The sequence below is a fragment of the Triticum dicoccoides genome, chromosome 3B (genome assembly GCF_002162155.2).
Source record: "Triticum dicoccoides isolate Atlit2015 ecotype Zavitan chromosome 3B, WEW_v2.0, whole genome shotgun sequence".
Taxonomy (NCBI): Eukaryota; Viridiplantae; Streptophyta; class Magnoliopsida; order Poales; family Poaceae; genus Triticum; species Triticum dicoccoides.
This window is the reverse complement of record NC_041385.1, coordinates 613300049-613309916: the sequence shown is the minus strand read 5'-3', so window position 1 is coordinate 613309916 and position 9868 is coordinate 613300049. Positions and strand designations below refer to the sequence as shown.

The following is a 9868-nucleotide window of genomic DNA, read 5'->3' as shown; positions in this document are numbered from 1 at the left end:
AACTCGCTCTACATTGGGAACTTGCCAGCAAATTAGGGAGACGCCACACGCCTTCCCGCTCGATCATAGCCATCTTGCTCATCCTCGACGCTGCCTTTGCTCGCCTCGCCGTATGACCGTCGCTAGCCCCGATGTCCGCTGAATGGACAAACCCAACCCTACCGCACCCCTTTGGGCACAAGTTATGGTTATGTTTTAGCTGTTTGTTGGATTGGATGAAGTTCACTTGTGCTCGTAGTTGAATTATGATGTGGTGTATTTGATATATTTTTTATGTTTGTGTTGAAACATGCTGCATTTGTTGGATTGTTTGAGCAAGCATTTGGATCAATTGGCCAAAAAAAATGCGGAATGAGCTATATGAGCAATAGTTTAGTTTCTTAAAAATTGAAGAATTAATGGATGTGGGGGTTAAGTTATTATGGATCGGCTAGAGATGCTTTTAGGACTGTCCCTAAATCTAAGGCATGATTGTTTCAAGTGATAGCAAGTGCGAAGGCAGCAGAGAGCAATATGTACAAGAAACAACAGCTTAAGTATAACCTTACCGTGGGAGATGTTGCCTTAGTCTTAGAAGTTAAACTCAAATCTTGTAATGGTTCTGTAGTACTTGTATATGCTATATAATCTATTGATGACTTTCACGTCATTGGTTTATATCAACTTCAATAAAGATATTTTGTGAATGAATTTCAATAAAGATAACTATGTGCGTCAGAAGATGAAGAGGCCGGTTGTTTCAACCTTCTATCCAATAAAAAGTAGAGTCTTACTTTCCATCAGGTACAGTACAATGTACTCCCTATGTTCCCAAATATAAGTCTTTCTAGAGATTTCAATAAATGACTACATACGGAGCAAAATGAGTGAATCTACACTCTAAAATATGTCTACATACATCCGTATGTTGTAGTCCATTTGAAATCTCTAAAAAAGACTTATATTTCGGAACGGAGGGAGTACAGTTTTACACTGAGCTCATTTGTAATGAACAAAGCTCGAAAGCAAGATTACTACTCCCTCCGTTCGAAATTACTTGTCGTAGAAATGGATGTATCTAGATGTATTTTAGTTCTAGGTACATCCATTTCCGAGACAAGTAATTCCGAACGGAGGGAGTACATACACAATGGAGTAGTAAGGTACAAAGGAATGCTTCTCATGTTCAATGTGAACACCTCGATCGCAAAACAGATACCGTAGGACAAACCAATCGACCAAAATTATCATTCAGAAAATCAATCAAAATCCACTCCATGCCATTTTTCCTCAATTAGGAGTCAAGAACAAAGTATCTTATACTTCATTCCCTGTTTTTTGTTTCATCCAAAAAAACAAATCAATCTCAACCAAACCAAACTCAACCCACCCGCCATAACCGCCATCCGCGGCAGTGTTTCTCCATGATCAATTAACGGAGAAAGGCAGGCAGTTAGTCCAAAAAAGCTATAAAAACAAGCCATCTTGGACATCTAAGCTCACGCCAAAAAAAGATAAAAAGAGGCACGGATAAGCGTATCACCAGAAGAGGTAGTATAAAACCAGCAGAACCAGCGCAATGAAAATCTGGTCCCTCAAAGGAATAGTCTTGGGAGGACGGTCAATGCAGCTAGCGTGCCGCCCGACCTCACAGAGACGCAGGTCTCCTGGAGAGTACAAGAGTTCCAGAGACATGAACGGGTTTGGTTCGTCGGTCAGCTCAAATAGTATCTCGCCAACAGCGCTCTTGAACTCCCCATTGGACCATTCCTGTGTAAGTTCAGAGCAAACACACTGTCATAGTCCACACCTGGAAACCAAAACAGAAGTACAGAACATCCTGCAAGCGCATATATACATGGCCGAAGCTGTTCAGAGCAGACCACTGCTCATGCTCCACACTTAGAGCTACAGAGGATTAGGACAGAAAAGGGCCAAATAATGCATTATGAACAGGCATTTTACTTGGCAAAATTTGAGCTTATTAACAGGTTCAGTCAATGAAAAGTATGCCATGATTTAGCATGGTACCTGAATCTTCTTGCCGACTGTAACAAGCGCAGAGCCAGCCGGCAGATTGAAAAAGGTCGACCCGCCCTGGTTCCGGAGGCAAATTTCCTGGTCGCGTCCGGAGAGGTGCACGCTCAGGGCGTACGAGTCTGGACGATCGGTGGTGCCGAACTCTCCCCAACGTGTTTTCAACTTGTTGCAGTTATACAACGTTAGACAGAGAACCGATGGGGCTTCTCTAGGCAGAGCAGAGTCTTTCGAGTTCTTGACGTTGTCAGATAGAACTCTGACCACACATCTTGCGAGACCCTCCATTTTAGACGCGACAACGTCCATCTTCTCCCTGCCAACAGTGGAAGGTCTCATGTCAGGGCATGTGAGATCAATGTTTAGATCGTATCCTAACACGCTCATCAGAGTTTTTTGTTTCATGTTCTTGACAATTGTCATGAATTAGTAGCAAAACATAGTAATGCGTACACATTAAGAGATACTAGACTCTAATGGCTTATGCACCATTTGTCACCTGCATTTGGAGATTACATGCCACTTATATTTTATAGCAGGGTTTCATGGAAATTTTGATCTTAGGCAAATGATCAACAGACAATAGTTCATTTCTGCAGAAGTTAAGGAAGCTGGATTGAGTTTCATCTTGCTATATATGGAATGATATGATGGTGTCACTTTACTCTTCGTTCTTATGATGGTGTCACTTTCTAGTGCTTGCTTACTCCATTTTTCATACCAAAACATTGTGGGAATTTTTGCCTCCACCCCTGTGGACTTCACAGAACAACTCTGAATGTTTGGTAAGCTCTGAATCTATTATTTCATCAGTGTCAGACAAGCAAAGAACCAATGCACCTAGGTAGGCAGTTTCGTCGCATACGTTGTGACGGCAGTTCGAAGCTCTGATCGACAATATATGGTTGGAATTTTACTTTGAACAGTATTATGATCAAATTCCACTTGCCCAAAAAGAGCTCTAAATGTTCCATTTCTGCTGCAGCTAGGTAGGCAGTTTGGCAATGCGCACTGAGGCGCAGCGAACCAACGGTAGCTCCGAATAGGACGAGACGAGGCAGCAAAGAGACAAAAGTTACTAGTACTACAAGGTGGTAGGCTGGTAGCAATAATCACCTGAACGCTCGGTACGTCGAGACGGACAGGGCCGCCTCCAGCAACCGATCCACCTCCGAGCTCACCGGCCATGGCAAGTAGAGCTCCTCCCCGACCACCCGATCCCTCCTCTGGAACAACCTCCCCAGCTCCCGCTTCACCCGCTCCGGCGCCCCGAACATCGCCTCCGCGGCCACCACTGCAGCGCGAACCTCGCCGGCCCCGACCGCCCCGCCCACGCGGAACGCGCCGGCCTCCGCGGCGGCGCCGACCGCCGTCCGCGCGGCGGCCGCCTCGCCCGACAGCAGGCCCTGCGAGGGGATGTCCGGGGCCGGCGGAGGGGCCGGGAAGTCGAACCGCTTCTTCCTGGGCAAGGGCAGGGTGAGGGCGGGGACGCGCTGGGAGGCCTCGAGGAACTCGGCGAGGACGAGCTCGTCGGCCGCGGCGGAGCGCGCGCCGCGGGCCGTCCGGATCGGCGTGGGCGGCGGCGCGCGGGAGCGGATGCGGGGACGCCGCAGAGCCCTCGACGTCGACGTCGCCGTCATGGTGGCGCCGGCTGGCGAACGATCGGGTGGGAATCGTCGGAAGGAAGGTTGCTGCTGCTTGATCGGCCAGCCAGGCTGGTGGAGGTTGCGTGGGTTTAAAGAAACGGTGGGGACGGGAAGGGGTCCGGGCCTCGTGGGGCGACCTGCGCCGTCGGATCTCGGACGCGTCGGATCGTGGGGGGAGGAGTGGTGGGAAAGTGGCGGCAGCACGACCGCCAACGACTTTTCGAGAGGGTGGCCATGGCCCATGTGGAGGAAGGCGAGACAGGGTGCGGTGGGGATGCGTCATGCCAACGTGGCACATGAGAGGATGGAAACGGCACGGCGATCACCGGAGACGATGGCAATGAAGAGTCAAATGAAGACTGGAAGTTGACAAATGACGGAACACGCTGTAGTGGCCTCGCTTCTGGAAACCTGTTCTTAGCGGCAAGGGTACATAACGGCGAGAAATCCACTTCTCTACATACTAATGTTGACTTTAAAGATTAACTATGTTTAATGCAACTAATTTTGATTCTAAATTAGGATTAATGCAATCACATGTTTATTATGGATGATGTAATGGATATACATCATTTATACAGCTTGAGACGTTGGATATAGGTGGTTGGATGGCTCTAATTATTTGGATTCACCAAACTCGTACCTTTATAAGTACTCCCTCCGTTCCAAATTACTCATCGCTGAAATGGGTGTATTTAGAACTAAAATACATCTAGATACATTTATATGTGCAATAAGTAATTCAGAATGGAGAGAGTAGTAAGTAGATTCACAACCCACCTTTCTGCATATATGATTTAAGTTCAGTCACAAAGTGGGCCTATGTTGTATATGAGCATGCACGACCCCCTCTCTCATCTCTCTCACGTACATGAAGGCATGGAGAGAACACATATATGCCTTTTATTTTCTCTGTCACAATGTTAATCATTCGTAGCTTTTAAACTACATTTCTGTTTTCGAATTTTGTATATATTGATAATCCTAGCGCCAAGACCTTTAGAACAAGATACATCTTGAATAGTTTTCAAGCATGTTTAAATTTCAACATTTCAGTCTACTTGTTTCACCCAATCTATTTTAGTGTGTGAAATCGATTTTCAAAATCTCAACATTCCAATCAGCACATGCTTCAGTTAAATATGTTATCTGAAATCGGTGAAATCAAATTTCTGAAATGAGTGAAATTAGTAATGAGTGAAATCATTTTTTTGAAATGAGTGAAATTGATGTTTTAAAATAAGTGAAATCGATTTATTAAAGAAGTGAAATTCTTTTTTGAATGAAAGTAATCAGTGTTTTGAAATGAATGAAGTCATCTTTTTAGATAAGTGATATCCATTTTTTTAACTGAGTGTTTGTATACGAGTGAGAGCATAAACCTGTGAAACATGTGTTGTGTTACTCATTTAGAAACAAAACTGATTCATTCATTCTAAAACAATGATTTTTTCTTCTAAATATGTCGAACGGGTTATTTGAAATATGTGAAACTGACTGTGTTGAAGTATTGGTTAATTCAAACATATGAAATTGATATTTCTCAATTATATGAAGTAGATTCAGTGTGTTTGTGAAGCCGGTTTGTGCTTCACTTTAACACAATTTCTGAAATGCATTTTCTTAAATTGAACGATTATTGCGACATCATTTTTAGATAATTCATATAAGTTTTTCCAAATGTAATAAAATTAGGTTTTTTAAATGAGTGAAATTATTTTTTTGACGAGTTAAATTATTTTTTAAAATAATAGGGATATTTTTAATATTAAAATGAGTGGAATTTATTTTTTGAAAATAAGTGTATTAGTTTTTACAACAGAGTGAAACAATTTAAATCAATTTTTGAAATATGCGAAATGCGCCAGTTCAATTATGTGAAGTTGATTGTTTCAATGTGTGAAACTAGATTTGTGAAATATCACTAGAATTGAACTATGAAAACTATAAAATTTAAACTATTCAAAATATATCTAGGAACATTCTTGTTTTATAGGTCTCAGCTCTCCTATTTCAAATATATGAATAGTTTCTAATTTGGAAATTTGGTTCAAAAGTTATCAATCATTTAAAATGAGTGAAATCCGTTTCTTTAATGAGTAAATTCGGCTTTGAAAAATGAGTGAAATCTGTTATTGTAAATGCATCAAATCAATTATTTTGAATGGTCAAATCATTTTTCTGAAATGAGTGAAATATTTGTTTGAAGTGAGTTAATCATTATTCTGAATTGAGTGAAATAATTTTTTTAGATGAGTGAAATCTGTTATTTGAAATCGGTAATATAAAACTTAGGTGAAATGTATCCATTTGGTATTATTTTAAAGGTCTTGGTGCGAGTAATTAAAATATATAAAAATATCACCAATCGGATTTATGGTTTAAAAGATATCAATCTCCAAAATTTTGGCTATGAATTTAATAGTAGTCTTTTTTGTGGGAGAGAAACTTGTGAAGCTTTAAATGCCACGGTACTCCACCCATACAGATTGTAACATAACTTGCATGGACATGAGGGATCCACAACAGGTTTGTATTATCATGTATTCAAATGTGAAAATTATTGGCTGGCTTATTCTCTAAATGCGTGCATCAGTCTCATTCTCAGTGTCCAAATGAGTTGTGGATCTTCCAACGTTACATACCCTTGCAGTTACAGTTACTATTTTTTGCATTGCTTCGCCTCTCCCCTCTCCCCATCCGCCGGTACCGACAGTCCGCGTAAACCATCCATGGCTTCTCCTTTCTTTCTCTCCTTTCTCTGATCGTCAAATACAAAGTTCTCTGCAATTCCTCTTGGGTTCATCTTCAAAGATACTCCCGCCCTAAAGAAATATAAGAGTGTTAAGAGCGTTTAGATCACTAGTGATCTAAACGCTCTTATATTTCTTTACGGAGCGGAGCGAGTACTTGAGTAGATTTTGATTGCATGGGTAAAAGTCAGAGGAAAATGCACAACACCTTGACAATCCAACAAAAACAGTACAGGGCAGACAAGCTCCCATAGTAGGTGCACCTGCTGATGAGCAGACAAGCTGCCATAATAGGTGGACAACAATTTGGATTGCATGAATATTAGATCACCAAAAACTAGAACCTGGCCAAAATTTTGCAGTGCATGGTAACTGAAACAGAAGTTGGGGAAAACAATGTAAGGAACCATACCCTCATTCATGGGCACAAGCGATGAGGAAAATAGATAAAAACCAACAAGAGCAAACGGTGAGTGACAAGTGAAAACACATATTTATAGATAGTAGATAGCCATGTTCAAATCCGATGCTCAAAATAGGTAGATCTCCTACATAAAGATCAACATTTGGCCTCTTAACAGAATCTTCTACATAGTAGACTGAACAAAAGTAGAGAACTCATCCAGTACCTGGACTCTCATGAGTGTTTACCAGGAAAATGCCCAAAGAGAAACACATGGTTTACTCTAGGCGGTCAAAGTGCAACGAGTAAGAAACCATACGGCCATGTAAGCCTAGACAGAACAACATACTGGCATCGTGCTAGATTTTACGATAGACTGATCAAAAGCAGAGCACTCTAGGAAGCTAATTCTGGGGCCAGTCGCCAGCGACGTTGGGAGCTGGAGCACCGGCGCCGAAGCCACCGCCAGCACCACCGGCGCCGAAGCCACCGCCAGTACCACCAGAACCTCCGCCGACACCACCAGGACCCCCGCCGACGCCACCAGGACGAGGAGCTTGGCCCACAGGTCTTGGCCCCTGCGAAATGAAACTACAGTATCAGCCACATGACACAACAGCATTACGCCAGATGGTAGAAATCGCACAAATAATAATCCACACAAAGGTAGAGTATGCGGTTTGGATCGATTGCACTAAATAATAAGTAATTCACACAACCATGTCTTCTTACAAGAATGAATTATTTCACTGTACATACCAAGCACATAGTTCGGCCATTCTAGTATTACCAGAGAGATCAAGATTGCATATATAGTATGATAGCTAAAGGATCATCAAAGCATGCCATTGGTGTGTTTCAAACATCAATCAACAGCAAGAGTACTAATTCAAATACAAGGAATAACTAGACGACCAAGCATTGACAGAAAACAATCTGCACTTCAGCCTTCAAGCACAACATTGATAGAAAAAAAATATTCAAAAGGCTAAATCTCCCAATGACTGCTTGTTTTTGGCGACCCCTGTCAAGAAACACAAGCACACCACTGTCCACTAGCATGAACAATTCACTGCATACATACCCCTTATACAAGGGAGATATTACACGGCAAACACATCAAAAGTAAATACAACACTAACACTATCTTCGTTCGCAAAAATAAAAAAAACACACACTAACACTATCTTCACATAAACATTTGGCAATCTTAAGGACCAATTCAACCCAACAGGAACCATGTGTTGCAAACGGGATATCGAGGCATGTCAGTTAGTTCGGCCATTCTAATATTACCAGAGAGATCAAGATTGCATATATAGTATGATAGCTAAAGCATCATCGAAGCATGCCATTGGTGTGTTTCACACTTCAATGCAACAGCGAGAGTACTAATTCAAATAGAAGGAATAGCTAGACGACCAAGCATTGACAGAAAACAATCTGTACTTCGGCCTTGAAGTACAACATCGAAAGAAAAAAATTCAAAAGGCTAAATCTCCCAACGACTGCTTGTTTTCGGCGAGGGAGCACCAGTACACCACTAGCACGAACAATTCACTGCATACATACCCCTTATACAAGGGAGATATTACACGGCAAACACATGAAAAGTAAATACAACACTAACACTATCTTTACATAAACATTTCACAACCTTAAGGACTAATTCAATCCACGCAGGAACTATATGTGTTGCAAACGGGACATACATGCAGTCCAAGGATATCGAGGCATGCAGTTACTTCTCACTAAAATAAAACAACATGCTTGACAAGTATTCAGCACTTCACAATTCATGAAGAAGTAGATGGGTGATTGCCAAAAGGTTGGACCCTAAGCACATCCATGCGGATGTTTGCAAGGAAGATACAACTAACTACCAATTGAACATGGAAAATGAGAAAACTCGTAAGAATCAAGACAAGGAGCACGTACCCTGCGGCGGACGCTTTCCGGAGGTGCGCGGTTCTTGCGGTCCTTACGGGAGCGGACACCGATTTTCTTCATATGGATGGCGCAGCCCACGCACCAGCGCTCCTTGATGTAAATCTTGGGCAGATGGTAACCTGCAACGAAAACACTTGTCAGTTATGCCACAAACGAACCAAGTGTTCACGCATTTCTAACTCACAAGAGGATCAGAGAAGAGGTGTGATACTGAAATTTCCAAGTTGCAGCCTTGCAAGGCAGCACTTTGATCCGCGATCACAGATCCAACAGGAAAGAACAGGAAAGAAGAAGAAATCAAAGGAGGAACCAAAGCCGCACCGTCATGGACGGACGCCTCCGTGAAATAGCTGATGCCTTCCGGTGCCACGATGTTCTGCACCTTGTACCTCTTGATCGCCTTGTCCTGAACCACCACAAGAAACCCCGACATAATCAACGGACGGGCGCGGCAGTTGGTGCATGAGGAGAGAGTTTTGGGCTAGAGCGGCATGATCCAACGTACCTTGGGGACGCTCTTGGCGCAGTTGTCGCAGCGGATGAACCTGACGTGGCCGCGGCCATGCTTGTTGCGGCCGCCGTTCCGGCGCTTGAAGGTCTGTGACAGACACACGCAGCGAGGGAAAGGGTTAGACCTGCATTGGGTCGCATGCCGGAGTTGAGATGAAAGCGCAGGCGACGGGCTCTTACCATGGCGGCGGCGACGGCGCTCGGGCGAAATATACGGCGCGTGGTCGGCGGCGGCGTCTCCGAGCTCCGAAGTCTCCGGGTCCTTGTAGGGTTCGATCTGCCCCAGCCAGCCGTCCTCTCGTCTTTATATAGTCAGTGGCGGCACCAAATGGCATCCAAGCTGTTCGTTCCTGGATCGACGGTCCACGTTGCTAGCGGGCAGCAGATGGGTCTAATCGAAGGCGTATTCACTGCCTTTCCGCTTTGGCACTCGTCAACCGCTTCCAAGTGCTTCACGTAGTAATGGCATGTGCTGCTGCCTGCTGACACCTGATTTTTTTTTTTTCTCCTGTCTGTCGATTCTCTGCGTTGGCAAACATGGGCCTGAGAAATCATCACACTTGGGCCTAAGAGGCGGAAACCTCATGTTC

General features: G+C 43.5%; 2 protein-coding genes across 2 annotated transcripts; both read right to left on the bottom strand.

The window, feature by feature from the left end:
• Nucleotides 1-893: 893 nt before the first annotated feature.
• Nucleotides 894-3691, bottom strand: LOC119277428. The gene is made up of 3 exons (XM_037558706.1): nucleotides 3133-3691; nucleotides 2011-2332; nucleotides 894-1749 (listed from the first exon to the last, which is right to left on the bottom strand). Exons 1-3 carry the CDS (start codon nucleotides 3654-3656, stop codon nucleotides 1519-1521), a joined length of 1077 nt encoding a protein of 358 aa, XP_037414603.1. The 5' UTR covers nucleotides 3657-3691; the 3' UTR covers nucleotides 894-1518.
• Nucleotides 3692-6931: 3240 nt separating this feature from the next.
• LOC119279717 (40S ribosomal protein S26-like) lies at nucleotides 6932-9864 on the bottom strand. The gene is made up of 5 exons (XM_037560868.1): nucleotides 9860-9864; nucleotides 9274-9403; nucleotides 9090-9174; nucleotides 8757-8887; nucleotides 6932-7396 (listed from the first exon to the last, which is right to left on the bottom strand). Exons 1-5 carry the CDS (start codon nucleotides 9862-9864, stop codon nucleotides 7223-7225), a joined length of 525 nt encoding a protein of 174 aa, XP_037416765.1. The 3' UTR covers nucleotides 6932-7222.
• Between the last annotated feature and the right edge of the window lie 4 nt (nucleotides 9865-9868).

Bases quoted from the DNA above. Each gene is read 5' to 3' on its own strand.
- LOC119277428 (XM_037558706.1), bottom strand. From the start codon at position 3,656: ATGACGGCGACGTCGACGTCGAGGGCTCTGCGGCGTCCCCGCATCCGC. The intron at 2,333-3,132 runs GTGATTATTGCT...CACTGTTGGCAG, and splicing joins TCGACGTACCGAGCGTTCAG to GGAGAAGATGGACGTTGTCG. The intron at 1,750-2,010 runs GTACCATGCTAA...GAACTTACACAG, and splicing joins CAGTCGGCAAGAAGATTCAG to GAATGGTCCAATGGGGAGTT.
- LOC119279717 (XM_037560868.1), bottom strand. The intron at 9,175-9,273 runs GTACGTTGGATC...GTGGTGGTTCAG, and splicing joins GCGCCAAGAGCGTCCCCAAG to GACAAGGCGATCAAGAGGTA. The intron at 7,397-8,756 runs GTACGTGCTCCT...TTCATTTCGCAG, and splicing joins CGGAAAGCGTCCGCCGCAGG to GGGCCAAGACCTGTGGGCCA.